Source organism: Globicephala melas, chromosome 2 (assembly GCF_963455315.2).
Source record: "Globicephala melas chromosome 2, mGloMel1.2, whole genome shotgun sequence".
Taxonomy (NCBI): Eukaryota; Metazoa; Chordata; class Mammalia; order Artiodactyla; family Delphinidae; genus Globicephala; species Globicephala melas.
In genome coordinates, this window is record NC_083315.2 from 29,000,326 (window position 1) to 29,022,753 (window position 22,428).

Genomic DNA, 22,428 nt, shown 5'->3' on the forward strand with positions numbered 1-22,428 from the left:
CCTGGTCCAGGAGGATCCCACGTGCCACGGAGCAACTAAGCCCGTGCGCCACAACTACTGAGCTTGCGCTCTTAAGAGCCCATGAGCCACAGCTGCTGAGGCCCCTGCACCTAGAGCCCATGCTCCGCAATAAAAAAAGCCACCACAGTGAGAAACCTGCACACCGCAATGAAGAGTGGCCCCCGCTCGGCGCAACTAGAGAAAGCCCACACACAGCAACGAAGACCCCAACATAGCCAAAAATAAATAAATAAAATAAATAAATTTATTTTAAAAAATAAAAGATATCAGCGTTTTGTAAAATGTTAGTAGTACACCAGCCATAACTTGTAGATTAAAGTAGAAAAATCTCCTTGCAGAGGAGTTAACAGAATTATTTTGTTTTCAGAGTAGCATATCTGAATCATAATAAGAAAAAGAATCTCTTATACTGAGAACAAAGCTTACAGATGTTGAAGAAGGTTCGGACCCATTGTATGTGTCAGCGGTCCTGGACCACAGGGTGCAGGGTGGCGGTGCTCCTACTGCTCGAAGCAGGGCTTCGTTTGGGAGCTTTCAAGGGGATTCCTGTATTGGATTGGCAGGTGCAGATTTTCTTTCTTTCACTTTTTCTCTTGCTCTTTCTGTTTTCTTAACTAGAACTTTCAGACATCTGTAGAAGTAGAGTAATAAAATGAACCTCAGTGTGCCCATTCTGACTTGAACAGTTCCCACCCTCACATTTTGCTTTTATTTTGTTTTTTCCTCCCCTCTGCACACACAGTTTTAAAAAGTGTTATGTCTGTATGTATTTACTTATTTATTTTCAGGCCAGGTGTGATTTAACAGCGTGCCATTTGCCGTAAACATTTCAACATGCATCTCTAACAGACACCATTCCAGTTTCTTGCCTAGCACGATCATTCCCAAACACTCACAGACTTTATTTCTTTAAGGCAGAAAATTAGATTCAACTATAAGTACCTAAGAATTTTAAAAAACAAATTTTTACACTTGTTTCCCTTTGGGGAATATACATGTTAACTCCTTTGGTTGCCACCATTCCATGAAATATAATTCAGAGAATGCTGAAACACTGTAGAAAAAGCAAAAGTCTGAAATTCCTTCTTCTGTCTGGGATAATAATTTTAGTTATTTTTTTATTGAGTTTATGAGAATAAGAAAAATAATACGAAAATCTTTTTGCTGTGTTCTCAGTCTTTGGATTCCGTGTGCCATTTGGGTTTTAATGTGTGGAATAGAATGGCTGTTGGACAGGGTCTGTTGTGATTAGGATTTTGGACTTGAGTGGCAGGGACATGTGACTGCTGTGCGAGGGTTATTTTTGGGATCTGGGTGTCGGCTTCTCATCAGAAACTATAGAAAGTTAGTGGGAGATGCACTTGCGGAGGCTCAGAAAGCGACAAGCATTTTTATGTGAGCTTTTGAACTTTCGAACATGGGTTGTTGCTTCAGCAAAGAATTAAGTAGTGACAATGACAGTGAAAAAACTGGCCTGTTAGAAAAATCTGTGGAGGAGAAGGAACCAGAGAACAAGATAAGTAAAACTTTATCTTCATTATTCGGTACCTTTGGAGGTGAGGAACTTCATGGAGTGGGACGCAGGGCCGGTGTGTGGGCCGGGGTTTTTGTGAGGCCGGTGCACAGACAGGGTACAATGCCAGGGCAGCCACTTAACTCGGTCTCCTCTCCCACATCTGGGTTCTTAACTGGGTCTGAAAGTGTGGGTGAGGCTGACAAGAACCCCGACGTCTCTGCTGTCGGGTGGGGTGGTGAAGGTGCCTGCGCCCCTCTGAGCGGGGGCCTCCCTGAGGGCGAGGGACCCCGCTCACGTGCCCGGGTGCCCTCCCACCGGGGCCTTGGCAGTCACCCTCCCTGCTGTCACCCAACCACCTGGGAAAGCTCTGCAGTAGAGAATGAGGTAGCGGTAACTGTTCAGATTGGCAGCGCTGCTAACTCTGCAGGTTTGAATCGTGGGGAGAGGGAGGGTGGAGATCCTATTTGTGGTGACCACAAACGATGTAGGAATTCACGAGAGAGCGGGTTTTACAGTATTTGTGTTATTGACCCTGACGGCCCGGACGTTGGAGATGAGCTGTGTGCTCATGTGCATGGAACAGCTGCGGCTCCAGAGAGTCGTCCAGCTGTCACCTCCAAGGGGGTCTGCGGAGGGGCCTGGCCACCAGACAATGCTGCCCAAGGGCCAGGGGAGTCAGAGGCACCGCGGGCAGAGCCATCCCTGCAGGGCAGGCCACTCCCAGGGGAAAGGAAGGAAGCTTTTAACGAGAAAACTGAACCTAGTTCTGAACTTTTGAGTGATGGTGACCCACCCTGTAAAGTAAACATCGGTGACCTGCAGGCAAAGACTTCCACCAGGTTTCCTGAAGATTACACAGAAAGGAGTGTATTATGTAATGTTGGCACACTCCCCACATTAAATATCAGCACAGACATTGACTCGCTACTGTGTGTGTGCACTGTTCCAGAAGGGAGAGAGCACTGCAGTTCAGGACCGGGAGGTCAGGTGGCTGATTCACATGTTAATTTAATTAATGGCACTTCAAACGTTGAAAGAAACGGTGATTCTGGTGCTATAACAGCTACTGTACATCAGAGTTTAAACTCTGAAAAGGAAGGAGAAAATAACTCTATAAAACCACTAAAAGACAATGATTGTTCCAGTTTAGACGTTAGCAGATCAGACAGTCTCCTTTCCATAAGTCTAGATAGAATCAATTTAAGTTCAGAAAGATGTATCACTTCACTGAGCTTTGGAAATGAGTGTCTTCCTATTCATGCAAATATCCAAGAATCAGCCCCTAACAGATGTGATGATCCAGGCCCTGAGTTCCTCCTGGGGCCAGTGATGCTTGAGGAGCAGCACCAGGGTGACTACAGCTTGGAAGTGGGAAGCAGCCAGCTTGCAAACAAAGCAGAATTGTCTTTGCAGTCTCAAAATAGTTCATCTTATCAACATGAGGATGAAATTAGCATTTTTGAAGATGAGGGTTGTGCTTCGAGGGCTTTTGAATGGAGAGCTGCCTGTCAGGTACATCTGAGTGCAGACATTAGGGCCAGCAAGGCCCAGATCAGTGATGTAACGTGTGCAGTGCAGGCAGCAGACGTGGAGGGAGTGTTCCGAAACTCACAGGAAGTGCCCCGAAACGGCGAGTCTCTCTGTGGCTCCAGGTGGCTCAAGAGTGACTTCATTTCCTCTGCATGTATTTCCACCTGCGCTGAAGAGGAATGTGAAACAGAGGATGAAACGTGTGTGAAGAGCTCAGGGAGTCACCCTCACAGACTAGAAAGTGCTGAACAAGAATCATTGAGAGCCAATCACAGAGAAACCAGTAAAATTGACATAGGAAGTGTCCAGTCAGACCCTAAAACAGCCTTTGACTGGGAAACAAATGCACAAAAATGCAAGGTGGTGCACAGTCAGGATGTGCTGGCTTGTGTTAGTTCTAGTGTAGCAAAAAACCCTGACTTTGAAACAAATGAAGTAGAAAAAAATGATGAAACTTGTAGAGTGAATGACGACAGATATGAAGATCTTAGCCTTGTGCCAGCTTTAAACCAGAGTTCGAGTCCAGGTGCGCGGGAGTCAGAAGTAGTGCAGATGAACTCTGTGGACAATGGTGGGAGCCCGCAACTGAAGCAGGTTTTCTCCGAGTCAGCTGAAGAAGTTTTTTATGCCTCCGGTGGACGTGCATTGGGGGTGGGAAAACCAGAGCTGCTCGGTGGAGAAGAGGAGGAGATGCTTTGTCTGAAGGAAGGCGGCAGTGGTCCCGGCATCATCAGCTGTGTGGGTCTGCGCGGGACAAGTAGACATGCACGCCGTTTCAGACAAAGGGGTGCCAGGCCCACTGTGCAGGGACCTGGGTTACATAGGGAAGTGGGTTTGGTGGGAAGTTCAAAGGTGATCTTTGGAAGAATGGAGTTAGGGGGCGCTCGTGCGGGGTGCTCCTGCTTGGCTGGTGTTGACCCTGCCGAAGTGGACGGATACTCAGCTGCTCCTCTCGATGGTCCGCAGGTGATTCCCGTCATCTCAGGTGACAGCAAGGAAATAACAGTACCAGGTTGCAAGGGCACTGTTCTACCACTCATATCTGAAAAGCCCTCAAAGGGGGATTTGCAGAGCTTCCCAGAGGAACTGTACTCCCAGTTTTTGAATGAACTTTCCTGTTACCCGATGGCAGAGTTGGCAAGACAGATGTTTTCTGAAGGGCTGGCAGACGGTTGTGGATATCAAGTGGGCTGCCCGTGGACTAATACAGCTGCGAAAGACACATTAGAAGAGCAGATATTTAGTGAGGACCTGCACAGTAAGCCACAGGACCTAGAGATCTCTTTGTTTTGGATGGAAAAGCCCCCTTATCAGCTACCAGTGGCAGAAGATGGTGTTATTTGGGGATGGCAAGAGAGAGGTGGACAGTTAGTAAGTATGCTGTACCAGTTCTTATTATTGTGCAGTGATGTGTTAATCTTTCATTTTGATTGCTTTTAACTCAGATTAACAAAGATTTATTCTAAACAATTGGCAGTCGTTTGAATGTTATTGTAAAGCTATAAGTTAGTATAACATCAATTTAACCATTTCCAAAGTGAAGAACGTGAATTTGGTTCACTGGTTAGTATATTTAAGCCAGAATCTACGTGTCAACTCTCGTTAGCACTAACCCCTGCATGCTGGTCATCAGATGCATGTGCCCCCAGAGGCTGCTCCCCTCAGTCTTCATCCATCCTGTCCTCACCACCAGCCCCTCGTTGGAGCGGAACAAACTTTTGGCCCATTGGGTGTTTAAAGTCACTTCTAAGAAGTTTACACTTGCAGAATGTAGAGGCATTAAAATCTGTGCTTTCCACTGTTTTTGTATGGTAACCATCTAAGGGAGGTAGAACTTGATGCTTTTAACTGGCTCCAAAATCTTGGTTCTGTCTTCTTTTAGTCAGAAGCACCTGCAGAGCTTTTTGGACCTCAGTGCTCAGGCCCCACTGGTTTGGGAGAACCTTTGCAAATGATCCTGCAACGGGCAGCTAGTTTGAGCATCTTCCTAGAATTTCTGTAATAAGTGAAACATTCAACAAACAGGAAGTTAGTCTTGCTCTTAAAGCTGTCCTTTGGACCTGCATACTTGTAATAGCAAAATCTCATTCAGTCAGTAGTTTATTTTTAGTGATTTTTGCATTAGGCAAGAAAAATGGTAATAGTAAGGAGATAGATGTGGCTCCAGTGTTATGCCTATTATATGGAAATAAACAAGTAGAAATTAAATCCTATAATTTATCCATTAACCTCCTTTCTTTCCTTTCCATGCCCACATTTGGGATTTTTACCAGAAACAGTTCCATTCAAGTTAATCAGTTTTGTTCCTTAAGTAGTTATGGAGGCAAAACGCTACCTAATCATTTCCATCAGTGGATGTGGTTGACACCTGGCTGCGAGAGTCCGTGCCTGTACCTCAAGTAGAGTGCCCATGGGTCTTGCTCTTACACACGTGGGTGAGGTACGTGTGCACTGTTCTGAATTAGCTTTTCAATTGTGAGATGTGCCCAACAGTATTCTAATTTGACAGACTACATTTAATGAGAGTGCTCTTTGTTCAGAACTCCAGTTCTCAAAGTGCTTGTACAGACATCTTTTTAAACTAGTCTTAAGTAGCCACTGTTATTCCATTTTACAAATAAAAAGCCAGAGTTACAGATGTCATGACTGTAAAACCTTACTAAGCTTAGTGGCAAATCCAGGAGTAGTCCATGCTAACTTAAAATAGAAAACGAGTGCTTCTTTTCCTCCATTATCTCACCTATTTTATGTTCTCCATGTGCCTTTCCCTTCCTCTGGTGTTAGTTACTCTAGTTCCTACTCAGTTACTTGTCAGTGGGACCATTCTGTTTCCTGGCCAGAAAATGTAAGTTTCTGAGTTGGTAGGTTATTTATTTTTGTTAATGGAGCGTAGCATTTAGAGGCTTAGAAAGTTTCTTTGGAGTGTCAAGAATTTGGGGATACTGTACTCTTCAAAGAGTAACATTGGTCATTTGTATAGGATGGCTTCAGCATGTAGCCTTTAAGGTCAGCTCACCGCTGGTTCTAATAACCATTGCTTAGCCATGATTTTTCAGTGGAAAAATAAGACTTAGGAAGCTGTGCAGATGAAACTTGAGTTGTTGATAATCAGTTGGAGGTCCCTGTGACTGCAAGAGAGTAGCTACATTTTTAAAGAAATATTTTTAGTACAAGTTGTTTCTCATGTGAGTTACATGAAGTTAATGAACTCTTGATAAATGTTTTGTTTTTCCTGATATTAGAATACAGTTTTCTAATTACCATAATTTTTGTTGGCAAGTTACTTAACCTTTCTCTGCCTTGGTTTTCTTCCTTGTGGAATGGGGTGTGATGACCACTGCCTCCTAGGGTGTTAGGATTAAACGCAGGTATGTGCGTGGTGTGCGCCTGTCACCCAGCAGGCCCTCGTGCTAGCTGTCATGTTGTTCCCCCTTAATCATGTCTCTGTTCTTGCATCCCATGTCACACCTCAGAGTACCTCTTGAATACTTGTTAACTGCTCAAAACTGGTAAATCCCTAATACTTGATTTACTGCTTTAGAAGTAGTAAATTGTGTACAGATATGGTTCCATTCAGCTGTGGCATAAAACCTGCACAAGTTGTCAAATAGTGGAAAGTAGAATTTTCTGTTATTACGTTATTAAACATTCATTCCTTCTGCATGTTTCTCAGGCAGCTCCATGCTGAGCTCAGGACTGCCAGGTGTCAGCCGTGAAGTGTGCCCAGGGTGGACGTCCGGGAACCCTCGGGCCGCAGAGAGGACAGGACATGTCCTTGCGGTGCGAGCAGAGGGGGAGGAGCACGCGGCCCTGGGATGCTGCTTGCAGGCAGGGTGCTCCTAGGACCGTGTGTGTGTGTGTGTGTGTGTGTGTGTGTGTGTGTGTGTGTTAGTGAGCTAAAAAATGTGTGTCGGTGATGCAGTGTAGCCAACTGAAGATGGTGCTAAAAATGGAAAAGACCAGTGTGGGTTGGTGTTGGGAATTTAGAGAATGTATAGCATGTCCATGAGGTCAGGGGAGTATGTTCCGTGGGTGGGAAACTTGATGTGTGTTGTGTGGTAGAACGAGACTGGGTCTAACCAGAAAAGGTGATTTACGCTAGTATTAGAATAGGAAAGAAAATAAAGATTTGAGTTAAAAAAAAGAGAGAACAGATTGAAAAAGTGTAACTGCTGAGAAGGGCAGTGGTGTCTGTGAGGTGCGGAGCATCTTCTGCGTTGCTGTGCTCAAGGCAGCAGTTGTTTCTGCCTGTTCCCCATGATACTCTGATCGCCTCGTGCTGTACCGGGCACTTAGTGAGAATTTCAGAATTTGTTGGAGAGATGAATGGATGTGCAGAAGCAGAGACCAGAAATGAGCTGGAAGTTTAGATGTCATTTAAGAAGGGAGCTTGAAGAGTAAGTGCTTCTTGAGAATGATATTCTTGAAGGAGAAGGGGGACCCTATTCTTTGCCCTATCCAGTACTTTACTTAAAAGGACTCCAGATAGGCCCTCACTTAGGTCCCTGGTTTTGTGGGCATGAAGTTTATTGCCCATGCCTCCTAGGTATGAACAGAATATATTCTGTAGTTTTAATCCACATCAGTCTCTATGCTCAATTTCAGAAAAACTTTCACTACAAACTTTAATCGCCCCAGCTAGGGTGAATTTATTTTTTAGGATTGTTAACCCACATGTTCTTTCCTTCTTGGCTCATCATGGTGCCCCTGACCTTGGAGACGGCATCTCTGGGGTCATGCAGTGAGGCTGCTCCCAGTTTGGAGCTCCTGTCTGGCACTACCTGGGGGCTTCTGGGACCTGGAACCTTGTCTCCCTCCCTTTGGAAGCTCTGGCCCCTGCACAGAGGTGTTAAGGCTTATGGTGTCTGGGAAAAGGCAGATCGTTTGGCTAGGTTTTGCTCAGGAAGCATGGCAGTAGAACTGGAGTTAGTTTGGGGGGCAGCTGTCCCCGGGACATCAACTTTCTTTTAGATTTTGGGAGCCACTCAAGGTTTGTAAGCAGGAGAGGAAAAATCCAGGGGTGGTTGTGGGTTTAGTAGGGTGTGCCAGGGAAGACCTCAGCAATCCCCAAGGGGTGTGAAGGCGTGAGCCAGCCGTGCGGACGTCTGGGAGTGTTCTGGTCAAATGGAGCCGGGCAAGCAGAAGGGCCCGGTGTGTCCAGAACAGCGAGGAGGCCGAGTAACTGGAAATGAGCACAAAGAGTGGCCGCATCAGGCACCTCTCCGACAGACTTTCATTTTCTGCAGCCTTTACTTCTGTGAGTGTTCGAGCTTTATTTTAACATTTTATCCATTGATATTCAGATTTCTAAATCTGTGAATTGTGTTGGGAATCTGGAACAGAAATGATAATTGGATCACCAGTTATTTATCAGTTACACAGTTGATCACATATCTCCATGAAGGCAGGGACTCTTTCATTCCTGTTTCTAGAGAGCCTTCTACTTAGTAAGAACTTAAAATGTACTGGTGAGTTGAGTTCTGAGTGCATCAACTTTTATTACTTTTTCACTTGATTTCATCCTAAACGTACGTGTAAATAGGTTCAGCCTTTTTCCCATAAATTCTCTAAGATGGATGTGTTTTAACTCTGAATTAGTAAGTAAAATTGCATTTGATTGAAATTTGGATACAAATGAATATATCACATTTTTTCTTAGGTACCAACGGCCAAGGTTTCAGAGCTAAACCCTAATGCAAAAGTATGGGGGACTCCTGTGTTACACTTGGAAGCAAGTAGTGCAGCGGATGGCAGTGTGAGCGCAGCCTGGGAGGCGACGCCCGGCCGCGGCCAGGAGGGTGAGTGGGTGGGGGCGAGGGGCATCTTTCCTCTTGGCTTTGGCTTTGTTTCCTTGTAGTTCATCTTTGGGAAAGTGTTTGTTAAGATCTGTGTCATGGTTAGTGACAGTATTTAAGAGCAATGAGGTTTCTCACAGTCAAGTTAAAAAGGTCAGGTAACTGCAGGTATAAGTCTTTTGTTTTGTTTTGTTTTAAGAGAAGGCTGTTCTTCTAACCCTGCCTTTTGGGGTGAAATTCTTAATTACAGGATTGGACACCAATGGTGATGGTGACAAAAGTCATGAGAATGCTGCACTGTCAGATTTACAGGAGTCAGACCAGACAGCCATGAGCACTTTGGGTCTGGACCACTCAGAGTATGAATCACCGCCTGAAAATAGCGAGACGGGTAAAGCTGTTTTATGAATTCATTTTCATATAGAGTATGGGCTTCTTTATGTGACATTTTTAATTCTTTGTTCATTTCTTTTTTGTTTCTTCCCTTGTGGTTTGATGATTTCTTTAGTGTCATGCTTGTGTTCTTTTCTCTGTAGCTTTTGTGTATCTATTGTAGGTTTTTGATTTGGGGTTACCATGGGGTTCCTTGTAGATGTTAACCTATAACTATATCTACTTGTTTTAGACTGATAGTCATTTAAGTTCAAACACATTCTAAAAGATCCTTCTTTTTTTACTCCCCTCCCCCACATTTTGTTTTTGATGTCATTTTGTATATTCTTGTTTCTCCCTTAACTGTGTATTGTAGTTATAGTTGCTTTTACAGTTTGTATCCTTATCTACATACTGACTTACTTAAGTAATCTTCATTCCTTGCTATATGTCTGCCTTTCCTAGTGGAATTTTCCCTTTCCAATAGATTCTTAGTTCTTTTCCACTTCGAGAAGACCCTTCAACATTTCTTTTAGTGTAGGTTTAAGTATTGAATTATTTTAGTTTTTTGCTTGTCTGAGACGTTCTTTAATCTCTTCTTCAATTCCGAAGGAGGATAATCTTGCTATATAGAGTATCCTAGGTTGCAGGTTTTTCCCTTTCAGCACTTTAAGTATATCATGTCACTCCCTTCTGGCCTGCAGAGTTTAAGCAGGAAAATCAGCTGATAGCCTTATGGGGGTTCTCTTGTATGTGACTCTTTGTTTTTCTCTTGTTGTCTTTAGAATTCTCTCTGTAACCTTTACCATTTTAATTATAATATGTTGTGGTGTGGGTCCCTGGATTCATCTTGTTTGGGACCCTCTGTGCTTCCTGTACCTGGATATCTGTTTACTTCTTCAGCTTTGGGAAGTTTCCAGCCATAATTTCATCAGATACATTTTCTACCCCCTTCTCTCTCTCTCCTCCTTCTGGAACCCCTATAATGTGATTGTTAGTATGCTTGATGTTGTCCCAGAGGTCCCTTAAACTATCCTCATTTCATTTTACTTATTTATTTTTTTGGCTGTGTTGGGTCTTTGTTGGTGCACGTGGGCTTTCTCTAGCTGCGGCGAGCGGGGGCTACTCGTTGTTGTGGTGCTCGGGCTTCTCATTGTGGTGGCTTCTCTTGTTGCAGAGCACAAGCTCTAGGCACGCGGGCTTCAGTAGTTGTGGTGCACAGGCTTAGTTGCTCCACAGCATGTGGGATCTTCCTGGACCAGGGCTCGAACCCGTGTCCCCAGCATTGGCAGGTGGATTCTTAACCACTGTGCCACCAAGGAAGTCCCAAACTATCCTCATTTTAAAAAATTTTTCTCTTTGCTGTTCTTATTGGGTGATTTCCATTATTCTATCTTCTAGATCACTTATGTGTTCTTCTGTGTCGCCTAGTCTGCTTTCATTCCCTGTACTGTCTTTCTCATTTCAGGTATTGTATTCTTCAGTTCCGACTGGTTCTTTTTTATATTTCCTAGTTTCTCGTTAAAATTCTCACTGTGTTCATCTGTTCCTTTCCCTAGTTCAGTTAGCATTCTTATTACTAATGCTTTGAATTTTTTATCTGATAAGTTATTTATCTGTTTCATTAGGGATTTTTACAGGGTTTTTTCCTTTTCTTTCATTTGAAACATATTCCTCTGTCTTCTCATTTTGTTTAACTTTCTCTGTCTCTATGAAATTAGATAAAACAGGTAACTATCATGGCTGGGGGGGGTTGGGGGGCCCATGGTGCTGGAACAGAAGCCTTGAGGGTTGGGTTTGAGCTGGTTCCATTCCCTCTAAATGTGTGCAGACCCCCCGACCCCGCAGTGGTTCCTCCACCCTAGTGGAGAGCGGGCCAGAGCCAGAGGGGCTGGAGTGAGCTGGGGTGCACACTAGGTGGTCCCAACACGCCGTCAGAGCCCCAGGCCATTTCTAGTCCAATATCTCTGTGCACACATGTACCGACAATGGCCACCCTTGCCCTGTTCAGAGGTTTGTGTGCTTTTAAAAATTCAGCTTGTTAAATCTTTCCCTAAACAATGTGCCTTTCACTGCTTCCTTTGCTTCTCCTTTAAACTGACTCTTCTGTTGATGCAGAGGTGAGAGGTTCTGGTCCAGAGGCCTCACAGGGAATGTAAGACCTGAATAGTTCCTGAACGGCAAATCAGATTTAAATAGGAGAAGCGGAAAACTGACTGTAGGGCAAAACGTCGATAAAAGTACAGAGAGGGAACGTTAATGTTGAAATTGAGAGTCAAACCCAAAAGGAGTTGGCTTTCTATAAAAGGGATATTTAAAGCTTTTCAGAAGAAGGAAAAGAGGAAGAGAGCAGTTCTCTTTTGGGGTCCAGGGTGTGGACCAGCATAGAAATGGCTGTAGGTAATGGGACACCAATTGCTCACCTCCGATTTTGTTTCTGCCTTGATCTAAAAGAACCAAACAGTTTTTAAAACCCCAACAGACCTTAGGGGTAGACTACACTCTCATTATTGCCAGTTGGATGGGAAAGCTTGAGTGGAAAGAAATAACTCCCTGAAACTGGCTGCCAGCAGTTGAGCAGAGCAACTGCCTGTGGAGCATGTTCAGGACCCTGTGTGACTGTCTAGAGACATGCTTGGGTTAGAGAAGGTTACATGACTGAGAAAGCCTGTCCTCCCTTTCTCACCACCAGCTGTGATGTTATGTACGAGAGGTATGTAATAAGCACCGTGTAAGTGTTTGGCATTAAATATTTGTTTATTTTCCCCTTGAAGGGGCCCCACGAAGACCTCATCCACACGGTTTCTGCTTCGGTTGGCACTGACTGACCTTTGTGGTCACATGCCTGCCTGGACCCTCGCTTCCCTCCTCACTCTGCCTGGATTACACAGACCATCATTTCAGTTACTTCCTTGCATCTAACTTCTTCACAGTTGCTTAGCAAATGCCTCCATCTTGTTTAAATATAATTCTCTACCTACTCTGTGTCTGTTCCTGAGCAGATAGACAGATGTGGGTGAAGAAAAGGATTATAGCAGTGTGGAATGGTCTCATTTTCCATTCACGGTCTCGGACTAGAGGGGCTGCGTGGCCCCGTGCAGCCCAGCTTCTGGATGGCTATTTCACATCTACCAACCTTGGGGTATAGAGCATTAATGAAGCATAATTGATGTACCATAAACATCACATGTTTGGAATACCCTAACCTTTCTATAAGTTTTATTTTCCGTAGTTTAAAGCACAGTATTCAGTGCATTCTAGAATTGACTTGCTGACTCTTCCCTTCCTCACTGATTTCTCTACTGAATTTGATGAGGTGTGTGTACACATGAAAAACCGTGACCCAGTCAAGATAACGAAGCTACCTGTGCCCTTCCTCCTGCCCGCTCCCTGTCCCTGCCAACTGCTCATCTGCTTCCTGTCACTGTAGATTAGTTTGGGGTTTTCTAGAATTTTATGTAAACGGAGTTTTGTAGTATGTGCTTTTTCTTAGGCTTTTTTTACTTACTAATTTTGAGATTCATTCATGTAATAACATTTATGGGCCTTTCCTTTTTATTGCCAAATAGTATTCCAGTTCATCATATACCACTGTTTGTTTTTCTGTTCACCTGCTGATGAATATTTGGATTGTTTCCAGTTTGAGGCTCTTACAAATAAGGCTGCTATGGACATTTATAAACAAGGGTTTGTATGTACATATGTTTTCATTTCTCTTGGGTAAATACATAGGAATGGAGTAGATGCATCATCTATTAGGCATAGGTTTATCTTCACCCTTTGCACTCCCACCTGCAGTGGATCAGAGCTCCAGCAGCTCCACGTCCTCACCGGCACTTGATACGGTCAATCTTTTAATGTTAGCCATTCTAAAAGGTAGGCAGTGGAATCTTATTGTGGTTTTACTTTGTATTTTCCTAATGACTAACGGTGCAAAACATCTTTTCATCTGTGTATGTTTTCTTTGGTGAAGGGTCTGTCCAAGTCTTTTGCCCATGTTTTTACTGGGTTGATTTATTATTGAGTTGAGAGTTCTTTGGACACAAGTCTTTACCAGATATATAACTTGCAAATACATCCTTCCAGTCTGTGGCTTGTCTTTTTGTTCTCCTAACAATATCTTTTGAAAAGCAAAAGTTTAAAATCTTTTATATCGTCCAATTATGGATCTTGCTTTTGGTGTTTTTCCTGCGAAATCCTTATTTAATCCAAGGTTGCAAAGCTTTTCTACTATAAGTTGTATGGTTTTAAATTTTACATTTTTTAGGTCTGTGGCCCATTTTAAGTTAATTTTTGTATGTGGTCTGAGGTGTGAAGCAAAGTTCTTTTTTGTTTTTTTCTCACATGTAGATATGCCACTGTTCCAGTACCATTCGTCAGAAAGACTCTCCTTTCCCCACTGCACTGCCTTTGTGCCTCTGTCAGAATCATTTGTCCCTGAGTATGTCGGTTTGTCTCTGGACTGTCTCTTCTCCATCCATCTCTTGGGACAACAAAACCACGCTGTTTTGCTTACTGTAAATAATTCTTAAAAACAGGTAGTATTAGTCTTCCAGATTTTTTCTTTTTCAGAGTTATTTTGGCTATTCTAGGTCCTTTTCATTTCCATGCAAATTAGAATGAGCCAGTCAATTTCTGTAGAATGCTGAGATTTTTATTGGGATTTCATTGACTCTGTAGATCAGCTGGAGAAGATTGACATCTTGGCTAGATGTTTGTGACATGGTGTATGTCTCCACTTGTTCAGATCTTCTTTAATCTCTCTTGACTGTATTTTTCAGTTTTCAGCCTACTGGCTTTTCACATCTTTTGTCCAATTTATCCTTAAGTATCTCATATTTTTTGGTGCTATTGTAAGTCATTTTTAAAAATTCAATCTGCAACTGTTTGTTACTAGTAGATAGAAATATAATTAATTTTTATAAATTGATATCATACCCTGAAAACTTGTTAAGCTCACTTATTAAATGAAAATAGTTTTAGAAACTATTAGATAGTATTTAGAAACTATTTTGTAGATTCTGTTGCATGTTCTATATAGGCTATCGTGTTATCTATGAATAAATTCAGTTTTATTTCCTATCCAATTTGGTGCCTTTTATTCCTTTATCTTGCCTGGTTGCGCTGATTAGATCCTTCCTTACAAAGGTGAACAGATGTGGTGAGAGCAAATATCTGACTGATCTTAGGGGGGAAAACATTGTCTTTCACCATTATGTATAATGTTAGTTGTAGTTCTGCGTATATGACCTTTATCGGTTGACAGGTACCCTTCTGTTAGGATTTGCTGAGAGTTTTAAAGAGAAATGTTTGAAGAGGAGTTTGTGATACTTTTTTCTTCATCTATGGCAATGACCAAATATTTTTTTTCTTTTTTAGTGTGTTAAGATGAATTACATTGATTTTTTTTTTTTTTTTTTTAATGTTTAACCAACCTTAAATTCCTGGGGTAAGCCTCACTGGGTCAGGATGTAATACACTTCTGATATATATTTGGATTAGACTGGCCATAATTTTGCTTAGAATTTGTACACTTGTGTTCATGAGGAATATTGCTCTGTAGCTGTATTTTTGATGTTTTCCCTCCTATTAAATTTTTGGGAAGAGTTTATTTCTTCCTTAAATGAAGAATGAAGCCATCTGAGCCTAGAGTATTGATTGTGGGAAAGTTGTCAGCTACAGTTTGTTTTTTTATATAGGGCTACTCAGGTTTATTTCTTCTTGAGAAAGCTTTGGTTACTTATGTACTTTGTCCATTTCATCTAAATTTTCAGTTATTGCATAGAATTGCTCATAATACTCTGTTTATACTTCTAATATCTGTAGAATCTGTAGTCATGTCACATCACTCATTCCTGTTATTGGTAATTTATGTCTTTTCTCCCCTCCTCCCCCTAGTCAATCTGGGTAGAGGTTTGTCGATTATATTCATATCAGAGAACCAGTATTTGGATCATAAGTAAGATCCTATGGTCTCTACCTTTAATTTAAATGTTTAGAACATAAATGTTTACTGTGGTAATTGATATGTTTAGGTTTGAGTCTCTCACCTTGCTATTTGTTTTAGAATAGCTTTAGACTTACAGAAAAATTGAGAAGATTGAGTACAGAGAGTTCCCATAGACGCAGCATTCATTTTCTCCTGTTAACATTTTACATTCGTATGATATATTTGCCACAGTTACTGAACCAATGTTGGTACATTTTACCTAATGTCCTTTTTCTGTCCCAGGACACCATGTTACATTTAGTTGATATGTGTTCTTAAGGCTCCTCTTGGCTGTAACAGTTTCTCAGATTTTACTTGTTTTTGATAACCTTGATAGTTTTGAGCAGTACTGGTCATTTATTTTGTATGGTACTGGAATTCATTTGATGTTTTTCTCATCATGATGGATTTGAGGGAAGGAATACCACAGAGGTCAAGAGCAGTTTTCATCCCATCATTTTAAGGGTACATACTATCAGCATGATTTATTACGGTTGATGTTGACCTTGACCAGTTGGCTGAAGTAGGTTTGTTATTAGCTTTCTCAACTGTGAAGTTACTCTCTTTTTCCTACCTCTTTCCATGTGGTGCTCTTTGGAAGGAAGTCACTGACTGTACCCAACCTACACTTAAGGAATGTCCCCTTCATGAGGGCAGAGAATCTCCATAAATAACTTGGAACTCTTATGCATAGGGATTTGTCTCTTCCCTCTCATTAATTATTTGTTCAGCCATTGACTTATATCAGTGTGGACTCATGGGTGTTATTGTATCCATGTGTAAAAATCATCACTTCTTTATTTGATTGCTCCGATGCTCTACCTTTGGCCATTGGAAGCTCTTCTAGTTGGCTCCTCCATCTGACCTATCCCATCAGTGAAGGGTTTGTTGTTTTGTTCTCATTCTGGCTGCTCTGGTCCTAGAATCAGCCATTTCTCCAAGGAACCTTGGTTCCTTGTACTGGAAAATGGTATTTTATAAGAAAGCAAGCTTCCATACTTAGCCATGCAGTTAGCATTTCTGGTATTCTTTATTCCTACGTGTAAATCCTGATCTCCCTCTCTTGGCCTTAAAGATACTGTGGTGCTCTCTTTTTACCTGCATTATTTCTGATAACTGTATCATCCTTAACTTTGTTCCACTGTTTAAAAGCTTGCTGCTTTTAGGGCTTCCCTGGTGGTGCAGTGGTTGAGAGTCCGCCTGCCAATGCAGGGGACACAGGTTTGTGCCCCGGTCCAGGAAGATCCCACATGCCGCGGAGCGGCTGGGCCCGTGAGCCATGGTCGCTGAGCCGGCGCGTCTGGAGCCTGTGCTCCGCAACGGGAGAGGCCACAACAGTGAGAGGCCCGCGTACTGGAAAAAAAAAAATTCTTGCTGCTTTTAAGATTTTTCTCATTATAGTAGTTTTGAGTATTTTGATTATGATGTATCTTAGTCTTAAAGGTAATCTTGTTTCTTGTGGTTGGGCTTTGTTGAGCTTCTTGATCTGTGATTTATAAATGTTTTCATCAAACTTGGAATATCTTGGCTGTAATATCTTCAAATGCTCCTCCCCCACCTTGCCATTTCTTCTCCTACATGATCTCTAGTTATACCTATATTAAGTCCCTCGAAGTTATCCTCTGTCCTTTTTAAAAAAAATCTTATTTCTCTGTTTCATTTTGGAAAGTTTCTCATATCTTCAAGTTCACTAGTCTTCTATACTATCTGATCAGTTGTTAATTTCACAAACTATATTTTTGATATCAGACATTGTAGTTTTCATCTGTACAAATTCTATTTGGGTCTTTTTTTATATTTTTCATGTTTCTACCTAACCTTTGGAGCATGTGGGGTACAGGTAGGATAACCATTACAATGTCTTTGTCAGTTAATGTTAACATCTGTGTGGGATAGGTTTCTTTACACTCACTGTAATTTTTTGTTGGACTGGATTTGACTTTGTTAGGTACTTAATATTTTTATATTTCTATAGATATTTTGGTTCTTGTTCCAGGATGCCACAAAGTTACTTGGAAACAAATGGATCCTTTCATATCTTGTTCTATGATTTGTTAGGCATGAGTGGAGCAGTGCTCAGTCTGGGGCTCATTATTTCCCACTTCTGAGGCCAGACCCTTCTCTCCTCTTGCCAGTGTGTTTGGGGCTCTGTGAGCGTGAGGTCTTCCAGGCCAGCTAGTGGAGCAGGCACTGTGCAGCAGGATATGTGAGCTCCCTTCTTCCTTTCAAGTGGTTCTTTCCTGGCCTCAGGGAGTCCATCATACCTGTGATGTGCATAGAACACGCATCTGCCTCCGGGGGTTCCCCGCGCCTCTGGGCGCCCTCCCAGTGCACTCTGTCCCACGCCCTGAACTCATTGAGCCTGCTGGCTTCCATCTGCTTCCCGCTTCCTGAGCCCAGGCCCACGACCGTTGTGTGTCTTTATCGCTCAGGAGCCGATGCTCTACATCTGGAAAACTTGCTTCACTTATTGTTTTGTTTTGTTTTTTTAAATAAAAAAAATACTCATTCGGGCTTCCCTGGTGGCGCAGTGGTTGGGAGTCTGCCTGCCGATGCAGGGGATGCGGGTTTGTGCCCCGGTCTGGGAGGATCCCATGTGCCGCGGAGCGGCTGGGCCCGTGGGCCATGGCCGCTGGGCCTGCGCGTCTGGAGCCTGTGGCGGTGAGAGGCCCGCGTACTGCAAAAAAAAAAAAAACTCATTCAAAACCCACCACATGCCAGATTTACTTAGGACACATCAGTGAATATGATCAATGAAAGCCTTTGCCCTACTGTGCTTACATCTTATCGGGCAGAGACAGACTATTCATAATACACATAATAAATAAGTTCATGTTATATAATGTAAGGGTGATAAAACACAGTGGAAAAGACAAAGCATGGTAGGGTAGGTTACAGTTTTTTCTAGCTTTATTTAGGTGTAATTGACACGTAAAAATTAATTATACTTAAGGTATACAGCAACATGATGGTTTGATATCCACCACTTCACATACTTACCTTTTTTTTTTTTTTTTTGGTATGCTGAGAACACAAGATCTACTCTCTTAGCATATTTCAAGTATACAATACAGTATTATTAATTATAATCACCACGGTGTACATTAGGTCCCCAGAACTTATTCATCTTATAACTGAAAGTTTGTATCCTTGGATCAACATCTTTCCATTTTCCCACCTCCAGCCCCTGGCAGCCATGGTTCTACCCTCTGGTTCCATGTGTTCAGTTTTTTTAGATTCCACATATAAGTGACATTGTGTAGTTTTTTTGGGTTCTGTCTGACTTATTTCACTTAGCATAATATTCTCCAGATTCATTCATGTTGTTGCAAATGGCAGGATTTCCTTCTTTCTTGTGGAATAATATTCCATTTGTGTGTGTGTGTGTGTGTATGTATGTGTGTGTATACCACATTTTTTTTACCCATTCATCAGTAGACACGTAGGTTATTTCCACGTCTTGGCTATTGTAAATAATAATCGAGTGAACATGGAGGTGCAGACATATCTTTGAGATCCTGACTTCCTTTCCTTTGTATATATGCCCAGTAGTGGGATTGCTGGATCATGTGGTAGTGGGTGCTATTTTTAATTTTATGAGGAACCTCCACACTTTTCCATAGTGTTCCATTGGCTGCACCAATTTACATTCCTACCAATAATACAAAGGGGGTCCCTTTTCTTCACATCCTTGCCAACACTTGTTATTAGTTACCTGTTTTTGATAATAACAATTCTAACAGGTGTGAGGTGATCCTCATTGTGGTTTTTGACTTGCACATCCCTAGTGATGAGAGATATTGAACATCTTCTCACGTGCCACTTGGCCATCTGTATGTCTTCTTTGGAAAAATGTCTATTTAGGTCTTTTACCCATTTTTTAATCAGAGTTTTTTTTGCTACTGAGTTATGTGAGTTCCTTATGTTTTGGATATTAACCCTTTATCGGGTACATGATTTGTAAATATTTTCTCCTGTTCAGTAGGTTGCTTTTTCATTTTGTTGATGCTTTCCTTGGCTGTGCAAAAGCTTTTAAATAGAATGTAGTGTCCCACTTGTTTATTTTTGATTTTCTTGCCTGTGCTTTTAGTGTCATATCCAAAAAAATTGTTGCCAAGACCGATGTTTAGGACATTTTTTCCTACATGTTTTTCGGTGGTTTTACGGTTTCAGGTCTTACATTTAAGTCTTTAATTCATTTTGAGTTGGTTTTTGTATATGATGTAAGATAAGGGTTCCATTTAATTCTTTTGCATGTGGCCATCAGCTTTCCCCACACTTTTTATTAAAGAGACTGTCCTTTTCCCCCTTCAGTATCCTTGGCAGCATTGTTGAAAATCAGTTGATCATAAATATATGGGTTTATTTCTGGGCTCTCAATTCTGTTCCATTGGTCTATATGTCTGTTTTTATGCCAGTACCATACTTTTTTGATTACTATAGCTTTTTTTAAAGTAGTTTGAAATCAGGAAGTATGATGCTTCCACCTTTGTTCTTCGTTCTCAAGATTGCTTTTGCTATTCAGTGTCTTTGTGTTTCCATACAAATTTTAGGATTGTTTGATGTATTTATGTGAAAAATGCCATTGGAATTTTGATAGGAATTGATTGCATTGAATCTGTAGATTGCTTTGGAAATTTTTACATGGAGATTTTCACAGTATTAATTATTCCAATCCAGGAACATGGGGTAGCTTTTCATTTGTCTTTAATTTCTTTCATCAATATCTTAAAGTTTTCAGCTTACAGATCTTTCTCCTCCTTGGTTGGATTTATTCCTAGGTATTTAATTCTTTTGGATTCAATGGTGAATGGGATTGTTTTCTTAATTTCTTTTTCGGGTAGTTTGTTGTTAGTGTATACAAGTACAGTTGGTGGTATGTCACAAGTCATGTAGGCTTTCTTCCTTGTCCTGCATCCTTTTTTCTCTTTGTTCCTGTAACTGGCTAATTTCACGTGACCTGTCTTCGAGCTTGCTGATTCTTCCTTCTGCACAATTAGGCCTGCCCGCGCCCTGTGGTTTTCTCCATTGTGTCACATTCTACCTGTTTACTGTTGACTTGTTTGACTATTGATTGCCTCCCAATAAGAGCAGAGACTGCCTCATTGAGGCTGAGTAAGCAGTTCCACAGCAGTGCCCGGCATGCAGGAGATAGCTAAAGGAGAGACAGGACATATCTGTTCAATGTGAATTTAAATGGTGCTCAGGAGAGGCCTTTCTGGATGAAGGAATGAAATGAGATTGTGGTTTCAACGGCCGTTTCTGATTTTGTCTCATTTGCTCCATTGGTTTTGTTTGTTTTGTTTTGTTTTGTTTTTTGCTGGTGGGGGATGGATTTTGTTAAAGCTCTTTACATAAAACACACACAAGCTCTCTGTCCTTATTTGTCATCAGTGTTCCCACTTTGTCTTTGCTTTTTTGATGGTCTTTAACTTTGACTTTTAAAATACAAGTGTCTCTTGTTAGAAAGTTCTTCATGTATTATTATGCCATGCAAATCTATATAGTAGTGTGCAAAAAAACTTTTAGTTATTTTGATTATTTCCTGTATATTTTATTATATGTTTAGTATCTCGTGTGCTTCTAGGTTACTTGAAAATCCTTTTTGAATTGAGACAAAGCATTAAATAAGCTTATACTTATTTTGTAATAAAAAGCACCTGCTAAACTTTGCTAATAAATCTTACTCCTCAGGGTTTTTTTGCATTGGGTCTTCGCTGTTGCATGCGAGCTTTCTCTGGTTGCGGCGCATGGGGGCTACTCTTCCTTGCAGTGCACAGGCTTCTCATCGTGGTGGCTTCTCTTGTTGTGGAGCACGGGCCCTAGGTGCTTGGACTTCAGTAGTTGTGGCTCGCAGGCTCAGTAGTTGTGGCTCACGGGCTCTAGAGTTGTGGTGCATGGGCTTAGTTGCTCCGCGGCATGTGGGATCTTCCCGGACCAGGGATCGAACCCATGTCCCCTGCATTGGCAGGTGGATTCCTAACCACTGCACCACCAGGGAAGCCCTCAGGTTATTTTTTGAAACTGTGTTTTTGTTTGGGGGAGAGTGTTTTTTTTTGTTTTGTTTTTTTGCCTCTGATTGCCTTGTAAAATATCATTTTTCTTATATTCTCTATACATTATGTAGATAAATTACTATGTATATTGAAAACATTAGAATTGCTATACTGAATCATGTGCTTGGTAAATTTAAGCCGTTTTTCCATTGCTTCTCTGTAGGAGGAAATGAATCTCAACCAGAAAGCCAGGAAGACCCCCGGGAAGTACTTAAAAAAACATTGGAATTCTGCTTGTCTAGGTGAGGATGGTAGTGTTTTTCTAGTATCTGATATCTAAGGTGTTGTGCACTGCTACTATGTACAGATGTCATGCTTTACGCAGAAGGAGTATCTGTTAACATCTGTGTCTGTACGTCCATCTGTAGGAAGTCGAGATCCCCCCTACCCCCATCCCCTGCCCACGGACTTGGACTCTGATGGTGGAGCCATAGGTGGTCAGCCTCACAGGTTTTAGTCCTGGGTCGTGCTGTTGGTCACTCACTTTACTGCTTTTCCGTCCTCTGCTGCAGAGGGCTGTTGAGGCCAGAGTTGGAGTCACAGCCCCTCTGACAAGTGTTCAGCCTGAACTGCAAGCACTCTGGGCACCAGCCTTTCTTGGCCTTATCACATTTTTCTTACTTTTTCATTCTCTTAGCTGTGTTTCCTTACTTTAAGAAGTTGTGTTTCGGGGCTTCCCTGGTGGCGCAGTGGTTCAGAGTCCACCTGCTGATGCAGGCAACACGGGTTCGTGCCCCGGTCCGGGAAGATCCCACATGCCGCAGAGTGACTGGGCCTGTGATCCATGGCCGCTGGGCTTGCGCGTCCGGAGCCTGTGCTCTGCAACGGGAGAGGCCACAACAGTGAGAGGCCCGCGTACCGCAATAAATGAATGAATGAATGAATGAATGAATAAATAAATATCAATGTAAAAAAAAAGAAGTTGTGTTTCTATTTTTTTGTTTGTTTTTGTTATGTTTTTTTTGTTTTGCGGTACTCGGGCCTCTCACTGTTGTGGCCTCTCCCGTTGCGGAGCACAGGCTCCGGACGCGCAGGCTCAGCGGCCATGGCTCACGGGCCCAGCCGCTCTGCGGCAGGTGGGATCCTCCTGGACCGGGGCACGAACCCGTGTACCCTACATCGGCAGGCGGACTCTCAACCACTGTGCCA

The 22,428-nt window shown here is 42.3% G+C and overlaps 1 protein-coding gene across 1 annotated transcript in view; it reads left to right on the forward strand.

Annotated features, from left to right (window-relative positions):
* The window catches only part of LARP4B (La ribonucleoprotein 4B), an 87,958-nt gene that overhangs the window by 43,048 nt on the left and 22,482 nt on the right, over positions 1 to 22,428 (forward strand). The window contains exons 4-6 of the mRNA XM_060293700.2: positions 8,727 to 8,865; positions 9,113 to 9,253; positions 21,443 to 21,521. Coding sequence (XP_060149683.1) covers positions 8,727 to 8,865; positions 9,113 to 9,253; positions 21,443 to 21,521 — 359 coding nt within the window. The remainder of the gene's footprint in view (positions 1 to 8,726; positions 8,866 to 9,112; positions 9,254 to 21,442; positions 21,522 to 22,428) is intronic.